This window comes from Podarcis erhardii, assembly GCF_964252035.2.
Source record: "Podarcis erhardii genome assembly, chromosome: 4".
Lineage (NCBI taxonomy): Eukaryota > Metazoa > Chordata > Lepidosauria > Squamata > Lacertidae > Podarcis > Podarcis erhardii.
In genome coordinates, this window is record NC_138508.1 from 38,530,769 (window position 1) to 38,554,587 (window position 23,819).

Sequence of the window (23,819 nt, forward strand, 5' to 3'; positions counted from 1 at the left end):
TAGGATCTATTCTGTAGACAAGTTCCTGGGAATAGGCATTCAACTCAAGGCAAAATACAGTGTGCTTTAATTCTGAGCAGACTGCATAGGATTGCTCTGAGTTTATTAGTCACCTTTAAATCAATGAGATCTGAAAAATGCTTGACTGGACAGTGGCATAATTTTTGAGGGTTCATTGCTAAACCAGCTCCTTTATACTAACTAGGTAACTAACCCTGAAGATAGTTCAGTACTCTGTGTAAAGTAGACTACAGCAGGTCTCAAAAGGCTTAATACAGTCCCTGGGCCTTATAGTTTGATAGCCCTGATCTGAAGTCTATGAAAGAGAAAAGACACCATCTGCCTTACTGATTGCTTAGTTTTGCAACATTGCATTTTCACCCCAGATTTTTGTTTTCCAATACATCCACCACGTTCAATCCAAGTCCTTTGGCCTAACATACTAGAAGCTTATGAATAATTTTTTAATAATACTTTTTATTTTTTTACAAAAAGTGTTGTGTAATAAATCTTAGACACAAAATGCAATATGACTGCATTTATAGACAGAATTAACATATATGTAACATTCTATGCAACATGAGATACATAATGTAAAAAAAATGTACAAAATCAGATTTGCCTAGAATAAAAAAGAAAATCAAATAAATTTAATAGGTACCAACAATGGAAGAATCTGGAATTATAGTAGCATGCATATCTCTAGTCATATTTGATTTTTCTTTCAGCTTTGACTGGAGTAACGTGTGTTCCACCACGCCAATTCGTATGTCCATCTGAATAGTTTCTTGCTTCAGTTTGGTTAAAGCTTGTTTAATTTTTACTAAGGGAGCTGTTAAAAAAGAAAATGCAAAACAGTAGAGTTTCCTGTTAGCTTTCCACACAAAGAAAGGTATTGTTTTTTCTTCCTAATTTGCTCTCTTTGTTAATCGGGAGAGAGACTTAAATGAACAAAAGAATGACAATACTCTGGAGGCATGACTTTATGGATTCATAATTTCACATGGAAGCTATATTAAAATAAGGTTATCAAATTTTTGACATTTTGGATCTCAAAATGTGCATTAAATGGTACATACATTTTTTAAACATAGTTATAGTGACAGTATTACATTTTGCACTGGGGAAGGAATATATCTTCTACAGATTTATTTTTCTGTATATGCTAGTACAGATTCAATCAGTTTCTCAGAGTACCAGATGCAGCAGCCTTACAAATCCTGAGGCTACAGCTATACACAATAAGTTTTTTCCTCAAGAATGTGATGCAAGCCCAGGTAAGGGTTTAGGCTTATGCGGATTTTAAAATGGAATTAAGCCACAACTGACAAGTCCTATATGCTTTATCTTTTTACCAGCTGTGAGCATACCTCTCCCCATATGAATGATAGAAAATGCTCAATTAATCACTCCCTGTCTTCACAAAGGCCCCAGCACAGGGTTTCAAGGCCCAACAGGGCAGGAAATCTTTTGCAAACCTGCCATTCTGGTTTTGTTGCTCTGCATTAAGAGTTTTTGCTTACTAAGCTGCTCAGAAGGTGGGAGCTTTGTCTGAGGAAGGACCTGAAAGGTGAGCTTACCTCCATCAGTCATACTGCTTCCCTTTTCTTCCATTTCCTGCTTTATCTTCTCTAATTCTTCGGTAATCTTAAGAGAAACGTAAGCAATGAATCATTTGCAAAATCTAGAACACTCTGAAACTAAAGATATCACCACTGGTTTTACAAGGAACAACCTGAATTTAAGTGCTCACAGACATAAAAAGGTGAGAGATGGGAGGGTTCATTGTTCTGTGTGTGGAGTAAGGGTTAAGACAGGCATAGGCAAACTCCGGCCCTCCAAATGTTTTGAGACTACAATTCCCATCATCCCTGACCACTGGTCCTGTTAGCTGGGGATGATGGGAAATGTAGTTCCAAAACATCTGGAGGGCCAGAGTTTGCCTATGCCTGGGTTAAGATGTAATTGTGACAGAGGGCCTTTTATTCTTCTCTTCTTATGTTTCCATTTCTCTACTTTCTTCCTGTTTTTTCCACTAGATTATTTTGGCTTTTATTGTATTTTATGTTGAAAACGTTTAATAAAAATCGATAATATTTTTTTTTAAGGTTTTCCGCGATGCCACAACCCTAATTTTTTAGTTTCATGGCTTTTGTAAAAGGAAGGTACCCATGCAGATTTTAATACTATGAGCCTTAGAATAATTTATATACAAGCCCAAAAGTACAGTGACCAAAGAGAGGATTCCTATAGCATCATTGCACATGGATAGCTCAGCTGGCTAGAGTGTGGTGCTGATAATGCCAAGGTTTCAGGTTCAATCCCTGTATGAGGAAGCTGCATATTCATAGCATGCAGGGGGGTGGACTAGATGACCCTCAGGGTCCCTGCCAACTCCACAGTTCAATGATTGATTGATTAATCTCTCTAGGCTACTAGCTGCTGATTGTTAAGTGCATGTCTGAAAGGAAGAATGGCTAAACTCAATGTAGCCTCAGGATTAGTATCATTTTGCCATATTAATTATATATCAAGGTTTGCATAACTGAGGTGGATCTATCCAGGATTCTGTAAAAGTGAACTAAACTTGGTGGAAGTTGCCCTCCCAGCCCTGCGAGAAGTGGAGAAGGGAGTGGGAGAGCACAATGTTTCTCCTGGGCTCGTTTGGGCCTGCCCTTGTATTGGAACACAGCCAAAGAGAGAAGGTTATTTGGCTCTCACAAGGCCATTTTGCTTCATCTTGAGACACAAAACGCTAATAAATATTTGTCTGAACTGTGAAAAGTAAGGGTCATTTTCCATCCTCACATTTTGTGGAATAAACCTCAAGCACCCAGTCTCAATGTGTGCCCTAAGCTAAATGAACTAACAAATTATTATCAGCCCAAGCAGATCACTTTCAAAGATACTGTTGCCAGTGATGTGTGTTTACTCAATACAGTGGCACCTCGGGTTACAAACACCTCGGGTTACAAACACTTCAGGTTACAGACTCCGCTAACCTGGATGTAGTACCTCGGGTTAAGAACTTTGCCCCAGGATGAGAACAGAAATTGCGGCGTGGCAGCAGCGGGATGCCCCATTAGCTAAAGTGGTACCTCAGGTTAAGAACGGTTTCAGGTTAAGAACGAACCTCCAGAACGAATTAAGTTTGTAATCAGAGATACCACTGTACTATCCCAGCTGGATTTGTTTCATATACAGCCAAGATTTTCATTTACTCATTCCATAATGGTTAAAGGCAAGAGCAGAAAAGAAAATATAAATGTTCACGAAATCATGACAGTAGTGCAACCAAACCACTATTTTGAAGTTTAACTGGAGGTCTTGAATTGGATTCTGTTACTTTAATTACCTGCTCTTACAGGAGCCCTGGTTAAATTAAGGCTTCATACCTATCATTTCTTTATTGTGCCAGGTCTGGCATGCAGCCAAGATGAATATGCATGCTTATTCACTTTTCCATCCAGTATCATCAAGAATGCAAAATGGATTAAGGGAACAAATTCCATTAACTGTGATTTGGTGCAGATGAAAACACTCATCTGTGGCCCATCTTGTCATACAAAGTTATGCACTCCTGTCATTTAATATTAGTCATCTCATAAAAATAAAGATTAAAGCTTAGTGCTTATAAAAAAGTAATTTGAAAAGGAACGGTAACTCATTCAGCCTGAAAAACTTTACAGAAGTCAGCAAAGTAAACCACTTAACTAAGGAGTTAAGTGATATTACCTCAAATGAGAGAAATGCCTGATGAACTAGACTGATTAAGTCTTTGCTCTCAGTTTGTTTACGATTTCAAAAATAAAACTTCTAAAATACCGAGTCTGTGTCCCTACTTGGGAGTAAGCCTTAGAACTAATTGCATCACAAACGTACTAACACATTAGATGAAGATTGAAATGCTTGTCTTGTCATTATTTTAAGATTTTCAGATTCTGGAGAGAAAACACACACAAAACATCTGGACTGTAAAATACCACCGAGAAAAGTTCTACCTCAGAAAGAACTCTAGCCCGCTCTGTTACTCCTCCACTTCCTTGTTGGTATTTCTCTTTGGCCTGTGAATAAAAGAAACAACTTTTTTTACCTTGAGAGGAAAATGAAGAACCCCTGAGATATGTCCTATTCCACACAAGCAACTTAAATGAAAGACTTGTATGATCTGATCTATAATTAAAAGGCCATGAGAGCAACCTAGAGAATTCTTTATGTTTACATCATTAATAGCACATGAGTAAAAGTCACAGCTTGAGCTTTAACAGTAGAAACCTAGAGTTAATGGTGGAAGAGGCAACACTACAGCCTCTTAGCATCAATCCAAGACTACAGAAAAACAAAGAGACAGTCAGCTTGTTACCTCACTCAGAAGTGCCTGTGCAGAACGATACTCCTGAACCAAATGCTCCAGCTGGTTGTTGATATACTTTTCTCGACTGCTCACTTTTTCCAGAGTTCTGCTTATTTCATTGTGAAGTTTGTCGAGGTAACCCTGTCAGAGTTTGAAACGGGTCAGTTCTCACTGAAGGCTAGCAAGGATCTGAAGATCTACTCAAGAGCTTGGGCATGCCCAGTAGGACTTCAGACTCTCTTTTCCTTTATTATTATTTTTTTAAAAAAAATGATATTTATAAGAGTTTCAAATAATACACAAAAGCAAAAAACAACAAAACAATTTTCCAAAAAGAAAAAAGAAAGAAGAAAGAAAAGCAGAATTAAAAGACATTCAACATTTACAGTCCTTATTTTCAATAACTTTTTTTCGCGACTTCCCCTCGCCTCCCCTTCTTGTATTTCATGTCCAAATATTTGTTCAACAAGTTCTTATCCCTAATTTTTAACCTTAATTTATTATTATATTTAATTCAATTTATATATCAAATTTTAACTTATATACATCAATCGTTATACTTAAAGACTTTTTCTAAGAGCGACCCAATTTCCCTTCCACGAATTCCCCATTTTTATACTAATCACAAAGCAAAAAAACGAAAAAATAGAAAGAATCAGAATATATTTGTACACCCTTTGGATTCCCAAACCCCACCCTCCCTTTCCCGGTGTCGATCCCCGCACCATTGTCCATTAGTCCAGTGTTTCCCAACCTTGTGCCTCCAGCTGTTTTTGAACTACAACTCCCATCATCCCTGACTAGCAAGACCAGTGGCAAGGGATGATGGGAATTGTAGTCCAAAAACAGCTGGAGGCACAAGGTTGGGAAACACTGCATTAGTCCATCTGCTATCAGCCTGGAGACCTCACGTCTGAGGCTCTTAAATCTCTCTCAGTTCCTCTCTGCCAGTTTTTTTTGATAGTCCTTTGTATTAAACACCAAGTCTCGGAGGGGCTCTGTCCCGATAATGTCCATGTTCCTTCCAGCCAGACCTCCATATTTAAGGGTGGAGCTCAAATCTTGTTTCTTAATCCTTTTAAGTCCAAATGTCCCAAAAGCTCCAACTTCCACCTTAATCAGATTTATAGTCCATAGATCTTCAGATCTCCACAGAAGGAGATCTTTCCATTCCTCATTCTTCAATTCAAACCAAATTTTCATCATCCAGTCATTATTTTCTTTTATATCCATCTTGACAGGCCTCCGGCTCTCCTTTGCCTTCTGCAGCATTACAGCCCCTCCTTCCTGCTCCTCCTGTTCAGCATATATCTCTTTCTCAAATTTCTCAAATTTCTTTTCTTGTTCAGCTGCCTGGACTTTGTACATCAAGTCCTTATCCAACTCAGTAGATTTATTTACTGTTAACTTCGAAGTTGTGACACTTGTAGACAAAACATGGCTTTGCTCTTGCAACTTTCCCAAGAGAAAAAAAACCTCGTCCAGATCAGCTAGTATTTTTCAACCTATATCCATTCTTGTAATGTCCCTGAACCCCCTCTAGAGGGATTCTGGTTATTCAGTATTCCTTCCACTTCCAACCCAAAAGTCAAGTTAACTTGTTTCAATTCTTCTTTATTTTCAACAATTTATAACTATATTGTAACTAATGTAACCAGCAAAAACATCAGAAACAAAGTTCTCTATTTTTCCCAACTTTGACAGCTAATTTGACAGCTGTCAAAATCTTCTATGTCTCCTCCACAGGCTCCTCTCGCGGATCACTCCTGGGTCCCGGGGGGGGGTGGTGGTGGTGGCACTTTAGCTCTCAAAGTTAGCTCTTATCCTCCAGCACAATTACTTATACTATCAATCCGTGCAATTAATAGCTTTATCCAATAAAAAGGAGATGTTCTCTCGACCTTAGTTATTTAGTCCTTGCTTCAAATTGTTTACAAGGCGGGGAGACGGACTTCCTCTTTGCGCCTTCCCCGATTGTGCCAAATTCAGACAGAAAAAAAAATCTTTCTTTTATAAATCCAATTTCCATATTACTCACGGGCTTTTACTTTGGGTCCAAATATTCAAAGGAAGAAGTCAGCGCTCTCCGACCATGGCATGCGGCTTCCCTCAGTAGGAGTAGCAGTCGACTCTCAGCACCGCGCCTCTCCCCGTCCCCCGTTCCGAAGCCTTTAAAAAGGGTCCTTCTCGCGTCGGGGAGGGCGCAGATGGTGCCCGCCGAGTCACCAGGTCCACAGGCTTCAGCGCCTGTGGTTTCTGAGGGTCCCCGCGTCGCCGCCGCGGCAGGACCCGTCTCCTACTGAGCCAATTCCCTTCGGAGCTCGGAGGGAATCCGCCATTAGGCGATGGCGCTAACCCGGAAGTCCAGACTCTCTTTTCCATTGACCCTCAGGTTCTGATCCTATATGCAAGCAATCTTTTGAAAGTCCTCTCACTTTCAAAACTAGCTTGCATAGTTCTTTGGACCATGCCAATGTATTACTGAAGGAACAGAGAGTTGGCACGAAAAATATTTCAATTGCTCCTCCAAAACTAGATCCAAAGTTCTTAAGCAACAGCACTTCTGTTACAATTCAAGCTTGCATGTACCCCAAACTTCTACTGTATAAGAGGAGTGGCAGCTAACAGAGAAAGTCTAGCACAGGAGGAAACCAAATGCCTAGCAGCAGTTCATTTTACTAACTAGTGAATCAGAAGCACTTGAGACCGCACATACACACAAAGGGGAAGTTCTCCAATGAGAATTCCCTGTGTGGTCACAAACTCATAACCACCTCCATTGTATGTGAATTACTTATACGAATCAGAGACTCACCCTGGTATCTTTTAAAGCATATTCAATTCCATCTTGGTGCTGGTGCATTTGATCTACATGGATTCGCCAGTCCTGCAAGTTAAATAAAAAGGCTTTATACAAGTGATATGCAAGCTTGTACTTTACTTCAGACCTGTCAAATCATGGCTTAGCAAGTTTGTGGCATACTTGTCTGCAGATTGTTGTTTGTGACGATTCTTGTTCCAGAAATAATTCTAGCCGAGTTCTCTGAACACTGACATTGATTCCAACTCCACTCCTTCTGATACAAGAAAAGAGGTTGAGATTGCATTTACTATGCAATCAAAACCTTCATTACAGCCTTCACTACAGAATAGTTCAAGTTTAGCACTGGCAGAATTTTAATCACTTTAAAACAACATACTAATTGTATGTTGTACCAGCACCAAGAGATCTCTGAAGGGAAAAGGACTGGCCAAGAGTAACACACAGCAGGCAGCATAAGAGAAGCTCTCCCAGACATAGGAGATGGATGCATATGGACAATCGTCAGATCAAAATAACCAGATAGAACTATGCTGTGTTGGAGATATCCGAATGTACTAGCTAGAGAAGTGAGAGAAGAAGAATAAAGGGGTTGCACAGCTTCTCTAAGAAGCCTCAATGTGTATTACAACACTTTAGTCTTACAACAAGTCATCACATTAAGATACAGACTGCTAGTGCCCTCCATAGCTCAGTGGAAATATGAACCTAGATTTCTTATCTCCAAGCTCAACACTCTAGTCATTGTGCCACAATAGATGAACTTGTGTGAAACACAAAAACAAGAAGCTTACACTTCTCTCAAACAGCAGATGAGGCGTATAAGTCTGTGTCAAAGCTGAATACTCCTTGACTGTAAATAAAATTTCTCTATACTTAGGTAGAAGGCTAGGCTAAACCTAGAGATTTTTTGTATTTAGCAGCATTCAATCATGCTCACACACCCCTGTACACCAACCTGCACTCCTAAGTGGGACAGGTCAAACACAGGTTGACCACCTCATGTCCTGTTTATGAAAACAAGGTCTCTCAGGAGGAAGCGGAGACTGAGGGAAATAACCCAAGGAGTCATTTCAGGCTTAAGAGGAGGAATCCTTATAGCAACAGGGAAGCTACCAGATTTTAGCAGATGTACTTTGGAGAGTATGTGGAAGAAAGAAGAGCAAGACAAGAACTGTATTTGTTGAAAGAGTGAGGTGAAATTAGAGAATAATCCCTGTAAAATCTGAAATTTTTACTCTGCTGCTGTCATAGTTTTCTATAGACTGTGAGAAGATGTAAACTGATTTCAGCACTTTTAATTTGGTTATTTTATCTCTATTTTTTCTATCTACATTAATTGCAGCAACCATGAAAACTGTAGAGGTGCATGCTAAGAAGTAAGCTTGTATTTTTATATGTTTGAGAAACAGCATCAGTCGCCTGGCATCATATGGGATATGAGAGGAGTATCTAAAGACAATCCCAAGGTTTTGATGCCTTCCAGACAGGATGTGGGGGGAAAGATGGAGGAAAACAATTTGGATAAGAAGAGCTCCATCTTCAGAAAGTTCAGTTTGGAAAAACCCATCAAGGAATCCTGAGTAAATGTTAGCAATACATTTAAACGTAGCTAGATAGAAGTGAAAAGTTACATGTAGGTGGATAAATGACGGTAATTATACTCATGTATATGGATGAATACAGCCAGAGTGTTCGTGTTGAAGAAGGAGAGTAGAACCCTGACAGATTCCAATGAAGTCTTACAAGTGTGAACAGAAAAATTCAGTCACGTGTGTGTGTATAATACACAAACTGCAGAGCGATCAATACTACTAAAGACAGCTGAATCCAAAAAGAATACAGATGAAAAAGAGGCCCTAAGATTTGGCAGTAATAAAATCAACAGGAATCCCTGATGGCTTACACTTTGCTTGAAGCAAAACAGATGCTATAAGCAGAGAACTAGATGGAGACTGGAGGGCTACACCGGGAGAAAGCTGATATAGCAAAATGGGGGCAGTAGAGCTCACCACAAAATGCAGAAGTCAAAGATGGTTTGATGCCAACTGTCCAACAGTGGGACTAATTTGAAGACAGCATCATTAAAAGCTGCTCTCCTCAGGAGAGGCTTAACCAACATAAATCTGAACATCCAAAGCATGGGTAGTCAACATTGTGCTCACCAGATGTGGACAACTCCCTTCATCTCTGATTAGTGGCTATGCTGGCTGAGATTAATGTGGTTTGTGGTCCACAACACCTGGAGGGCACTACATTAGCTACCCCAATCTAATGTTTAGGTAGTTGAGGGAATCCATTTAATGCCCTCCTAAAAACTATTTGTTTATACATCTGCACCACTTTCAATAGGATCATTACATCTAAAAACTGTACAAACATGTTTATGCTGGGTTTCAAGTACTTTGCTTGTAGACACTAATCTATTTTAAGTGCTCAAATGTCAAGTAGCTTTAAAATAGCACTTCACATCGAACTGTGAAATTTTGCAGAAGAAAAGGCAACTAGGATCTCTAAATCAGATTTGGAAATGACTGTTTATAGTCATTTATAATGTGTTGATTACAGTCTTGCCCTTTAAAAAAACACAAGGGAAGGTCATTCCAGGAATCTGGGTTACTGCATTAGCAGCAGCACTATAGATATTTATCTATCTATTGCATTTATATCCCACCTTTTCCTCCAACGAGTTCTCTCCACCCTTATTTAACCCCCACAACAACATGAAGTAAGTTAGGCTGAGAGGCAAGGTCACCCAGTGCGCTTCAAGGCTGAGAGGGGATTTAGCACTGGTCTTCCAAGTCCTAGTCTGACACTCCAACCACTACAAAACACTGTCGTTACTCACCTTATTATCAGTTCTGATTGTGACTTTCAACTGTGGTAGCACCCGTTCCACTTCAAGGTTCCACTCAGCTGCATCTACTGTGGATTCTAAAATCTCTTCTTGCTTTGATTCAATCATATCCTATCAATAAGTTTACATTATGCACATCAGCAAATGATGAAACTGCAAAATGCAGTAATACCAGAGAGAACACAAATTTCAAAACCTGCAGTGCCAGCACAAACATTGAAGATGATGCATACCAACATTTAAATAACTACTAACTCACATTATTATTATTATTATTATTATTATTATTATTATTATTCCACCCATCTGACTGGGTTGCCCTGACCACTCTGGGTGGCTCCCAACAAAATATTTCAAACACAATAAAACCTCAAACATTAAAAATCTCCCTGTACAGATGTCTCCTTTGCCACTGCTTGTAAAAGCCATCAAATAATTAACATGAGGAAACTCTTGAAATTAACTTTTGTATTACTTAAGCACAAATTATAATGCTAGTTTGATAAGTTAGCATGTGTATACTTGATTTGTAAGAAAGTAAACATAAGAGTAATACTACAATGATGTCTTTAAAGACTCTATGCGATGCATAATTCATTGTGCATTCTATTATTATAGTCAAATTAAACATTGACTGAAATTGTTAACACAGTCAAGATGCAATTCATAACTACTACTGAGAAGTTGTAGAATTTATGGTACATAGAATTAATGGTATATTGTAGAATTTATGGTATATGGTAGATGGACTAAGCTGTCATGTGTGCTTCCAATGATGCATTAAGTGAAACTCAAATTGCATGCTGAGGCTTTCCACATCTACTAACTCTTGTGCTACACACACACACACAGGCAAATGGCTTGAAGAGTGTGGACATCCTTCAAAGGATTGTGAAAAGCTGTACACAGCGATGCAGCAGCAATGGGCACCATGAATGAGCAGAAGTGTCTTTCACTTGCACAACAGCACAATGTGAATTGAAGAGCAAGAACACTTACCGATTTGTAAGTTTGTGCCTTCAAAACGTTCAGATCAATGTAGTTTTCTTCATTATCTGTCTCTTCTTCCTTAAGAACATAAAAAATATTGTTCAGCAAAAAATGCAGGATTGTGTTTTAAAAACAGTTTCTGAACTGCATCACAACCGTTGCCAAAGGAAAAATGAAAAATTGTATTATGTACTGACCCTGGGATAGCTCAATCAGTACAGCATGAGACTTAATCACAGGGTTGTGGGGTCAAGCCCCATGCTGGGCAAAAAGATTCTTGCATTGCAGTGCACTAGATGACACTTGTGGTCTCTTCCAACTCAACAATTCTGTGATTCTACTACCCATGGAGCTTTTTAGGAGAACCACTCTTTTGGCACTAGCTACCACAACCGCATTGCCCCCCTTGCGTTAAAACATCGCTGGTGGTTGGCTCACACAATAAATTTTGCTCCATGTATGAGCAATTCTGGACACCCACCGTACATGTATTTACATGAACAAGGCAACATGGCAAGGAAACTGAGCAATCATGGAGGCAGCAGGCAGAAATTCCTATGATTATGACAGCTGGAAAATTGCTGCCACATTAACATGAACTGTTGCAAGCTGTATCAGTCCTTTTCCTTCTATATACTAGCTTTTGGTTCATGCAAGCATGTGCCACAGAATGGTGTGGACTGCTAATATACAGTACAAAACATATAGCACATTGAACCCTTTGATTTGCAGCAATTTAAACTAGAATTTTCACAATTGTTTAGGCAACAATTCTAGCCTACTCTGCTAGTTTCTAAAGGTTTCCACCCCCCTCTGGGGCAACATGAAAAAAGGGGATCATCCAGAATGAACACTACTACCACACTCTGCCGCCATATGTAGACAAGCCTAACTGGCTTTCTAAGTGACAAATCTACTGAGCATATGTTATATCAACAAAATATTCAGACTAGACTGCTACTTTCTCTGACTGACTATTTACACTTCTTAATTCAAGACAGTGCTACAGAGCTAACCATACTCATAAGCCTTTCATGTGGAACACAAAATTATTCCTTTACCTCATTTCCACTTCGTAAGAAAAGTGTCTTCACATTTAACAATGAAATTAATGTCAACAAAAAATTACCTATACCTACCGCAATTACTTCTTCCACTTTATTAAGGGTCAGTTCAGCATCATCTTCTGTTATTGCTTCTTCTTCTAGCTCCTCTGTTGGATATGTTGCTCTAAAACAATGAATGCATGCCTCTGAGAATGTTATGACAGATATAGACAGACAGACAGCTAATGTAAAAATGCAGCTGTTTTGAAAGCAATGCGAGGCAGTGATATGGGATAGAAAAATCTTCTGCTGCTATATTTTCTGTGGAAAGTTTCTAAAAATGCATTGTTTCATAAAATGAATTTGAAAAATATGATATCCATCAAATAGGGCAATTTAAAAGTTGTAATTAAGTTTTTCAGATGTTTATGCCTAGGAAGCATCTATGCAAATACAATAAACATAAATGTATGGCTCTTTTGAGTGTACTAAAATCAGTATGTTAATAGCTCCAGTGCTTTAATTTCTTTTACTTAGAAATCTAAATAATATAAGAAAAGTGTATGCTATTGAATGGCCATGCCTTAAATTTTTTACAAGCATTGGGGGGGGGGGGGTTACCAAGCAAAGCATTGAGTTGGTTTGAATATAATGTTTAAACTAAATTGGTTTCTTCTCTTAATCAAATACTTCAGTTTAAATACATGGGGCTATTGGAAAGCTCCGAGATATTTATGCAGCATGTAAAATTAAAGTAATATGCTATAGTTTTATATTAGTTATAAGTCAAACACGCCAGCCGAGCAACGCTAACTCCCAATCCGCATTGCCAGAGGGGTGTGTGTGTGTGTAGGTTTGCTCTTAGCTATCTCTGCTGGGCTCGTGTGTGTGTGTGTGTGTGTGTGTGTGTGCACATGCTCCCCCAGTGCACAGGGTTCGCTGCATTCATTAAAAGCACAGGCTGCTGACAGGCCACTACTGGTGTAAGGGCCTGAAACAGGCTGTGAGGGGGTAGAGCAGGGCCAGCCATGGATCTGCCTGGATCCTAAGCTACTCCAGTCCTGTCTGCTGCGTCAGCCTGGACCCGGTGAAGCAAAATCTGGGTATAATACTCCCCGCTTTGCACTCTGGCTGGTGGGAGCAATAGGGCTTTGGATGCAGCTGTGGGTCTGCCACTCCTTACAGCCCACTGTTCTCTGGTTAGGAGTTAGGATTGCTCCCTAAATCATATTCTGATTTAGAGCATTGGGAGGCCCATTATTATTATTTTTTAAACATGCTGGCCTGCTTTGGGCCATGGTGTTGAACCAGGACCTTTCAAAGGCTGAGTCCTCCAACCACTGCAGTTCTGAGGAAGAGGTTGATTTATTCCCATGTAGGTCTGTTGACACCAGAGCCTTCCTTAGCCCTGAGAAGAGACCTTTGCCACCAAATTTGGATGGCAAGACTGTAGATTCCCATGGGATCAAGAGAGTCTTGGAAGATCACCACAGCTGGAAATTCTGTTACCCCAAAGGAACAATCGGCTGCAGCAAAAGGCACCAATCTTTTAACTAGCCCGTAGGCAGCACTCGTGGGGGTGGAGCCTCCAGTCAATGACTACCTAGCCCTGCTGTAAAACCCAGTCAGTTGCTTCAGGGTATCAGTGAAACAGCTTGGAGGTTTTGGTTTCACTGGCAAGAGCACTATCCATGATATTGAACCCACACTTTGGATTAACTCCAAAGTGGCTTTGGAACAGGAGACTACTGACCTTCCCTTGCTTAGGCCATCACCTTAGTGGTGGGTTTCCATTTTAGAATAACAGTGATTAACTTTTTGTGCTTCTGAAAGCTCACAGGGAAAAGGGAAACAAAAGCAGCTAGTTTGAAATCCGCATATAAATATTTCTATGCAATGCTCAACATTGCTCTTTTGCTATGAGTCACTGTTATTTTGAGAGGTGACGGAGACACCTGTTGTTGGGTGGGGGGGAATCCAGCCCATGTCATGTTAATTTTCATCAAATTCAAGTAAAGGTAAAGGTACCCCTGACCATTAGGTCCAGTCGTGGACAACTCTGAGGTTGCAGCGCTCATCTCACTCTATAGGCCGAGGGAGCCGGCGTTTGTCCGCAGACAGCTTCCGGATCATGTGGCCAGCATGACTAAACCGCTTCTGGCAAACCACAGCAGCGCACGGAAACACCGTTTACCTTCCCGCCAGAGCGGTACCTATTTATCTACTTGCACTTGACATGCTTTCAAACTGCTAGGTAAGCAGGAGCTAGGTCCAAACAATGGGAGCTCACTCCGTCGCGGGGATTTGAACCGCCGACCTTCGGATCGGCAAGCCCTAGGCTCTGTGGTTTAGACCACAACGCCACCCGCGTCCCTAAATTCAAGTACAATCCATTAAAAACAACATTTGTGGGATATCTGTTAGCCAAAACCATCAACCAATCTACACGGTGGATCATGGGAATATCTGCTTCTTGGTTTTGGGGTTTATTTAAGTTTGCAGTACTTGCAGTTGCCAATAAAATATTGAAAATTTAAACCAATTTGTTCATGTTTGGTATATTTGACTTCTTCTGCATGCATCTTTAAATGATACTTTGTTCCCCCCCCCCCCGCCTCTTTTTTAATGTGTACACCACTTTCACTGTCTCTGCATGGCCTGGTATACATTGCCTGGTATGTATTGCTGCAGCTTGCCTTTAACTATTATAGTATTGTAGCTATTTTGTATTTTAATGGCACTTGTACTGCAATCTTTTTGTAAATGGTTTTTTATACTGTAGTTTAAATGCTTTGTACATCATTTTTACTACCCTGGTATGAAAGAGGCAAAGAAACATATTAAATAAGATCTGGTGTGTGTGTGTATCTGTAACTGAATGAGGCTGACAAATGTTATCATTTCCCCAGAGAAGGAAGGGAGAAGACATTGAGAAACAGTGTGACCTGCCTAGTAAGCTTGGCACTGAGCAGAGATTTGAAATCAGAACCTACAACTCATGTTCTTAAGCACTGCCTTACAGCAGCACTTGTGATGCTATGAGCACTAGTTGTTTGTTTGCAGAGCTGTGGCTACAGTGCGTGTGGGTCTTGGGCATGGACATGCCGGATTCAAGTCTCTGCTCAATATTTCCACATAAAGGTATTGAAGCAAGCAAGTCTATCTCAGCCCGAACCTATCCCACAGGGTTATTGAGACAATAAAATGAGACAACCCAATATGCTCCACTTAAAGTTCCTTGAAGGAAGGGTGGGCTAAAAATTTGAGAGATAAGACAGTCGTGGAAATAGGTGTTCTTGCTAGGGAGAGCACTACAGTTTAACAGCATCAAAAATACTATGATTCACATGGTAGGAAAACAAAACATATATGTAATAGAGCCTCCAACTGAGTAAAAAGTGCAGACTGACTGTGAAAACATACAAGAACAAAAACTAAAGTGGTGTGGAAACTTAGGCATGTATCTCAAAAGACAGCATTAGAAGATGATAGTTGGAAATGACCTGCTTGCATTGCTCTGGCTCTCTCATTTTATACAATTAATGCCTGAATTCCCGGAAAAGAAGAAATGTAAGAGATTATCTTGTTAGGATACCTTTTCCATGCAAAGGATGTGTATTTTAAGGCTTCTTCAGCTAAACAATCAAGAACATAGCATGCCTGCTCTCCATAACCTGCCTTTAACTTTGAAGGAGGAAAATCCACAGATCTGCCCTAAAACAAAGATAGATATCATTACCAGAAATGCAAACTCATTACATCTACTAACTACATTTCTTCATTCACAAAGGAGTTGTTTGAGTGTGTGTGTGGACACAGCACCAAGAAGCAAAAGTTTATGTGAGTGAGTCATCGTGTGATGTCCGAATTGACAAGTCATAGTTACGGCCATCACTGTGCCTCCAGAAGCTTGCTGCACCATGAAAGAAAATTAAAACATAGTTCTAAAGTATGTTTGTCTGCTGTACATTTGGAATTGCAACGCATGATCTCAGTTTCAAGCTATGGTTAATTCCAACCACATTTTGATATATTGTTTACATGTAGCCAGAGGATCACTTAACACATGAAAAAGCGTCTGCTCGGGCTTTGTTTCGAAGAACTGAAAACAGCATGAGAATAAAAAATTATATTCAGAACCAACTCCCACACCCACTTATTAGAAGCAACACTGAAATGAACTGGTGTTAATCACTCCCATACAAAGCAACTGCTGTTGCATCCACCCACCTGCTCCAGCGGAGAGACAGAATCACTCTTGTTCAGGAGGAGGCGGATGACAAGGCCCTGTCACTTTTTCCACCCTGCAACTCTATGATATGACAAATTGCACCTGCTGAGGTTCCCTCTTCCACACAACTATTCAAGGAGCAGGAACTAGTCCTGTCTTCCAACTGGTTGTCCTAACAGTAATAGTGTGGTTTGGGTCTATTTTCTAAGAAAACTAATCATTTAGTCAAACTCTGTATCAGAACATGCACACACATTAGTGCAAAAGCTTTCAAGAAACAAAGTAAGAGAAGAGAAGCTCAATTCTTAGTCACCTTCCCTTTAAAAATATAAATTCAACTGCAGTATGCAAGCATCTCTGCCGTGTTTTCATTTCCATTTGATCCTTAAAAACAATACCATTTTTCTCTCCTCTCTTTAATTCCAAAATCTTCAGTAATCCAAAATGCAGCCGACCCAATAGAAACTCAGCATGATTACTTCCAAGTAAGTGAAAAGATGGGAAATGGAGTGTCAACCACAGAGCACATACAGTATGACACTTGGGTTGTATTGATGAACTTGGGTGTTTGACAATCATGATTTAAAATCAGCCCAACCACACATGATAATAGTAACAAAACATATCCCTGGTCCTAGACCATGGTCTGCAAAACAATTGTAGCTGTTTAAAAATCAATATAGTTCTACTTAAGGATCAGGTAGAAAGAACTAGCATATAAGTCACCTACAAAGTGATTATGACAGACCAAAAAATTTCAGATACACACAAGATATGATCCACTTACAAATGACCGCAGTTCTGATAGTATGCTAGATATTGTTGCATTTGGGTCATCGTATTCCTGCGGCTGCTCAAAAGGATGCCCTGCTTTATTAATTAGCCAGGCAGCAAGGGTGCAGAACATGTAGAATTGTTCACCTGGGTTAATGGGCAGTGCAAAGTAGTGCCTGTTTTAAAAGGGAAAAAACAAAAAACAAAGATTAGCCTCCCTATCTTGAAAAATCTTGTCCTTCTAGCTAACAGAACTTATCTGTATTACTATAACCCTCTATGCCCCCAAATTGCTTTTCTCAACGATGACATTAGGGCTGGTATTTCACTGACAAGCAATTTCCCCGAAAGATGTGCTATTTTCTTTGCAGTACTTTCAAAATGTTATGCCATAACGAGCCATGACTTCCATTGTGTATGTACACCCTGCAGATAATTAATTTGAGTCAAAAGCTGTAAATGCAATTCTCAAGAATATTAAAGCTGCACTTGAGAGTTCAAAAGGGATTTGATTATCAGGTAGTTTATAAAACTTTTTGCAGCTTGACCTTCTATGGAAGTACACAGCAGTTCAGACGAACGCACAATACTTTGTATCGTCAATAAAACAGAAATTTACTTTAGAAATATTGTTACACATAAGAAATGTTCAAATTGGGGCGTGAGGGGCACATTTGTTGGGCGCCGTCTGTCTTGAGAGACAGAGAATGTGCCCCTGGTGGTCAAGGCAAGCCACTGTGTTAGAAGCACCAAAGTGACCTTCCTGGACAGTACTGTGTATGGAGGTCCTGGGCTGCCCCAATGACAAGACTTCCCTCTCAGCCGATGTGGTCCAAAAGAAAGAAGAGTTATACATCTGGCACCAGCTTGATGGCAGGAGTTGCCAGAAGGAGGCGTACAAGGTGCCATTCAACCGTCTTAGGGACTCCACTCAAATCTGTGTAGGGTCTATTCCTCAGCCTTTTCTTCTCCCGAAGATATCCCACAAGGCAGCAGAGGTTTAGGATGAGAATTTTCCTTCTCCTAGATGGGCTACACTCCCAGGCTGATGAGCCCCATCTGTCCAACATTTCCCTCTGCAGCACATGCAGAGACTGCCTTCTTGACCACTGGACCCACTATTGATTTTGTCCGCTCGATCCACCAGAGGCCTGTGTTTGCATGCAGAGAAAGGTCCTAACTCACTGAGGGTTTGAGACCCTTCGGGTTCCCCCATCTGGTTTAGTTGGCCAGTCAAAAGCATTCTCAGGGTGTGGCCACTGTCGCATGTTGACAGATTCTAAGAGCCACAAGTGAGAGCTGAGTGCAGGGTGGGGACCAAAGGTGGACAAGCTATCCCCAAAGCAGCATTTTCTACCCTTCCCCTAACACCCCATACAGGTATCATTTCCTAAACTACAGTGTCCACAATTTACAAAGCAAAAAGAGATTAAATTTGGCCAACAAACCCTCCTATCTTAAAATTAAGTTCTATCTGCTAAGTTCAAACAGCAGCTTTGGAAGTATTTTGAAAAACCTGTTATTTTAGCTCACTTATGGATGCCAAGGTGATGGACAGTTGATTAATTTAGTACTAGTGACTATTTAAGGTATTCATTTAATGTTAACAGAGTATTTATATTTGTTTTAAAAATCTACTGTTACCAAGTCTAGGCCTTCAACATGGAGGATCCTAGAAACTTAAACAAGCAGAATGAAAAAAGAACAACATATTAAAACTCTTTAACAAAAATGAGGAAACAAAAGATATCACAAACAGGGAACATTAATATTAACAGAAAGCCCTGCTAATGGAATGTTTGGAGACAGCATACCAGAGGCTACGGATCTACAGATCCAAAGCTCTCAGGTCCCCTGAGGTTCAATAATCAAACTCCTTAGCTGTGCCACCTTGGAACTAGCACAGCAAACAATTAAACCACCAAGTGACCTTCCACCACCTGCCCTGGCCTGCATGGTTTTGAATAAGATAGTGCAGCTACTGCTTTTATTAAATAAAATGTAGTCAATACAGTGGTACCTCGGGTTAAGAACTTAATTCGCTTTGGAGGTCCATTCTTAACCTGAAACTGTTCTTAACCTGAGGTGCCACTCTAGCTAATGGGGCCTCTCACTGCTGCTGCGCAGCCGTCGCGAGATTTCTGTTCTCATCCTGAAGCAAATTTCTTAACCCGAGGTACTATTTCTGGGTTAGCGGAGTCTGTAACCTGAAGCATCTGTAAACTGAGGTACCACTGTATCATATAATATAGTGATACCTCGGTTCTCAAACGTCATCTGTTCAGAAAGCCTGTTTGGCTTCTGAAACATTTGAAAACCAAGGCATGGCTTCCCATCAATTGCAAGAGCTTCTTGCACTCAGCGGAAGCCGCATCGTACATTTGGGTTCCGAAAAATGTTCAAAAAGAGAAGCATTTGCTTCCGGGTTTCGGCGTTTGAGACCCGAAACGTATGACAACGGAGGTGTTTGGGAACCGAGGTACCACTGTATAAGCAAGTGACACCTTTCAACATGCCAGGATTTTTCTTTTGGGGCAAGTATAAAGAGTTCTATCAACTATAAAAACAATATGTACTTCTGTAGTGACATTCTTCCCAAGAAACAGAAACAATGACTTGTCTCTTTAGGCAATACTTTAAACTCCAAACTCCCAAATCCTGCCAGTATCTTGAGAACAGGATACTGTATAGCAATCAGTAGTATTAGGGGGCTGTATTACTTGAATCTGATTTATTCACATGCAACAATATTGATTCAATTCTCATATTCTGAGTGTCTTAAATCTGCAATAAAAATGGATTATAATTTATTTCAAAGAATATCCAATTCGGAAAAAGAAAGTGTTTAATAACTTTACCATTTCATTAAAAGCATTTCCAAATTAATGCAAGTTTTCTATTTAAACAGAAGTAATGAAACTGTGTGACATATCTCAGAACTGTTAATTGGTAGATCTGCCATTTTTGCCCGCAACAAACCAAGTCTGCAAATCAGCTACACCAATATGCTAGTGAATAATATTCTTTTGAAAATCTGCTAAATTTTGGCACAATCCAAACCCTGGTTTCTGCCTGGTGGGGCTTAATGGAGCAGCAGGGCCACCCATCCCTGCTGTGCAAGCTGGCTGGGGCAGAAAGGTAGGGGAGAGCAGGCACATATCTGTGCCAGCCTGGAGTTGGTGCAGCAATTAATCCCAGATGGGGGCTGATGCCATTACACAGACAGCAGTGAGGCTGCCTTGAGATCCAAGGAATCTGGCTCAGCCCCATGCCACCCCAACACCCTATGGGGGGGAACTTTCTAGTCACCCACCCAGTAGACAGGCAGAAAGAGGAGCTCTGAGCCAGCTGAGTGACACTGGCATGACTCTGCAGGCAGAGGCTTGCAGGGCTGAGCAGAGGGACACCTCTCCACAATTCAACCCCCTCCTATTCTGGGGGCCTGGACTGCCCCCTTGCGTGTATGTGTGCATGATGTAGTGCAACATCAATGCTGATGCGAAATCATATTTTCTTCTGTGAGCCAGAATATTTTTTTTATTTCACAGAAGAGAATAGTTGATTTGATCTGGGTGTTATAACCTGGACTGAAGGGAGTGCATAAAGTGCAGTTTACTAGTTCAGACACCACAGGAAACTGTAGTCTTAAGAATCAAAGAAAGCTTTGACAGAAGTGGACATGGGAGGGGAGGTGGGAAGGGGCAAAAGGAGGACTACACAGCTCATTTCAAAACAAACAACTATGGTTTGTTTATCAAGTGAAGGATAATGATGTCTGGAACAAGCCAGCATCTTATTTTGCATTTTCATCAACTATGCTTTGAAAAGCCAACATGTAAAATGTAGTTGGAAGAATATAGCTCAGCAAGGTGAGAACAAAGGTTTTACCTTGCACAACACAGAAAACATTTTAATTATAGCTGAGTAGTCCTAGAAGTTGTAACTTTGATATGGATTACACTGATGAACAAAAAAGGACTAAAATGTGCGCAACAATAATCAACTGATGCAACGAGGTGCTTTGAAGAGCTGTTCAAGATAAAGCATCGTCTTATTCTTAACCTAAAACCTCATTCAGATAACAATTAGTTTCCGGCAGTGCAATTCCTTGTGTGTCTACACAGAAGTTCTGAGTTCAATGGGATACTCCTAGGTAAGTATGTATAAGTCAAGTGTACTACATATATCCTCAGGTATAAAGCCTAGGAACATTTAAAAAGAAATCATGAACACAGAAACTGCAAAAATTCTACTCTGCACAGCATTTGAGCAACATACACAAGTTCTCTGAACACAGCTTTCATCCAAACTGCAAAAGGATTGACACTAACAGTCAAGCTGGCAAAAAGCCTAATTGGCCACGCTTAAATTAAATTATTCCATGTTTACAGCCACTCTGCTAGAGTTACAAGAACAATATGAACAAATCAGGCTGATTAATGAATGAATACTATTTTGTATTTTCTTTTATCTGTAGATGAAAAGAGTGCCACAATTTGAGGATGAAAATAAAACCCCTAAAACATGGCTTTGGTACTTCAAAGATGTAACAGACTCTAGTCAGAGCTAGAGCTTAAATTCCTGCAAAACTTTCACCAGTCACAGCACAAACAATTCTGAGCAACAATTACCCTTAAGGAGTGATCAGTAAGCCACAGTCTGATAAAGTTCACCTTTTATAACTTAAGACAATTAACTTAAGATCCATTAACAGTGTCTCCCACTAGGACCTACTATCTTTGGTGCACTAGAATTTACGGTGTATTACAGAGCAGAACAAAGAACAGGTCCAACGTTGCCTAAGGATCAGTCTTAGGGCTACAGATGAGGAAAGCGGAACAAAACAAATGGAAGCAGGGTACACCAAAGGTATAAGACTGCAATGAACAAGCAAGTTCTCTCCTCATAAATATGACCAATTCTGCTGACTCTCACAGAGAAAGAATCTGTGCCTGATGCACATCCAATGTACAACCTCAACACCACTCCCAAACACTAGGCAAATTTAGGTCACTGACATTACAGGATTGAGCACTGTAAATGGAACACCTCAATGTCTAAAAACTACTTATTCACCTAATAAAAAAATGACATTGTTTATTTATCAGTCTGAGAGGAAAGATTTTTCCTCACCAAGCAAAATCTCAAAAGTTCATCTAGAAAAGTCCCATCTTAATACTGGTTGGATCACAACCCCCTGCTGCACTAGATGGCACACTTTTATGAACAGATTCCTCCAAAGAAAAAGTTCTTCGCCTTCTAAAATTTAGAAGGGCAATAATGTCTCAAAATGCATACGTATGGGGGGGTATATAAATTCAATAAATAATAATAACAATAAGACATCCAACATGTTAAAAACAAAAATCACCAACTCTTGCAGCATAACCACACACATGTTCCATCAGAAGGAAGTTCCACCAAGTTTAACAACATTTTAAGAAAACGTGCAGCCGTCACAGTCCTAACTCATCCAAAATGTAAGTTTTTAATCACTTAGCTCCTCAGGGGCTGCAGAAGAAAACGCGTGCCCTGGAAAACGGACGAAGCATGCAGACATGCAGCACAAAGCCTATGCACGTTTTATCTGGCAGCTAGGTCTCTTCTGCTCCGGCGGAGTTGCTCACCCCGAAGGGAGCGCGGGCACAGAGACAAAGCACCCGGCGGCCCCGCTCTCCAAACAACATTACTCGTCCTGCACAAACTTCAGCGTGCGCCGCGGTCACCAACCGACTCACCTGCAGGGGGGAATCGCAAACCACCAGAGTTCCCAAGAGACAAACGCAACTGCCAGCCACCAAGAGGAGACCAACCAGGGGCAGGGCTGACCCAGCAGGGCGCGCGCACGTGGGAACCATCCCTTGCCGCGGACACGTGTACGCCTCGCGGGCAGGGCCGAGCCTTTCGCTCTTCGGCCGGGAGCTTCCTCACCACCCCTTCCGCGCCGCCGCCCGGGCTGCTGGGCGGGAGTTAGGCCCGCTTTTACCTGGAGGGCGGCCTCATGTTGTGGCTCCGCAGCGCCGCCTCCTCCTCGTAGTTGAGCAGCTTCAGCTTCTCCAGAAGGTCCTCCATCATGACGAACATGTGGTAAACCGCGCCGGGGCCCCGCTCCACGGCCCCCGCCGCCGCCGCCGCGGCGTCGCCTTCCTCAGCGGCCGCCATGACCATCCCTCAGCCAGCCCGGAGTTGCCCAGCACAACAACACGCAAGCGGCGAGGCCGGCGGCGGTGGCGTAGCCGGGGAAACAAACCCCGCCCATCCGAATACTCGCCCGCCAATCGCTTCTCCCCTGGTGCTTCGGACCCAATCGTTTCGTCGCCGCCTCATTGCGCGTGCGTAGAGCGGCACGGCGCTCCCCTCCCCCAGTCGCCTCGCGCGTACGTCTCCCTCCGCTTCGCCTCCTTTTACGTCTCGGCTGAGGTTCCCTCGTTGCCAGGGGTCGCGAAAGGGGCGTGTCCCCCGGAGGCGGAGTCACGCGCGTTCAGTCCGCTCCGCCGACTCCCTGCGGAAGGAGAGGGAGGCTGCGATGTCCGCGGCCAAAGGGCGGCGCCGAGGCGGAGGCAGGCAGGGGCGCCGTGGCATTAAAGTGGCCGAAGGAAGGAGCCGTTTCTTTTCTGTCACGGCGGAAGAGAACTGCTTAAGCCCTTTGCGCGTTTCTAACGGCTGGAGACGTGTATACGCATCGCCGTAAAAAGAAGGAACGCATCAAACACAAACGAACCCCGCAAAAATTAAAAAAGGGGCGC

At 41.4% G+C, this 23,819-nt stretch overlaps 1 protein-coding gene across 1 annotated transcript; it reads right to left on the reverse strand.

The window, feature by feature from the left end:
• Positions 1 to 457: 457 nt before the first annotated feature.
• On the reverse strand, positions 458 to 23,306 carry IFT57 (intraflagellar transport 57). Its single transcript, XM_081859776.1, has 11 exons — positions 23,060 to 23,306; positions 17,087 to 17,249; positions 15,664 to 15,782; positions 12,162 to 12,252; positions 11,032 to 11,100; positions 10,024 to 10,143; positions 7,170 to 7,241; positions 4,364 to 4,495; positions 4,002 to 4,064; positions 1,581 to 1,647; positions 458 to 832 (listed from the first exon to the last, which is right to left on the reverse strand). The coding sequence occupies exons 1-11, from the start codon at positions 23,239 to 23,241 to the stop codon at positions 651 to 653; spliced, it is 1,260 nt and encodes a 419-aa protein (XP_081715902.1). The 5' UTR covers positions 23,242 to 23,306; the 3' UTR covers positions 458 to 650.
• Positions 23,307 to 23,819: the final 513 nt, after the last annotated feature.

Coding starts and splice junctions, on each gene's coding strand:
- IFT57 (XM_081859776.1), bottom strand. CDS start 23,241: ATGGTCATGGCGGCCGCTGAGGAAGGCGACGCCGCGGCGGCGGCGGCG. Junction 10,144..11,031: donor AGGCACAAACTTACAAATCG/GTAAGTGTTCTT, acceptor ACTTATTGATAG/GATATGATTGAATCAAAGCA. Junction 4,496..7,169: donor ATGCTTTAAAAGATACCAGG/GTGAGTCTCTGA, acceptor AAACTCTGACAG/GGTTACCTCGACAAACTTCA.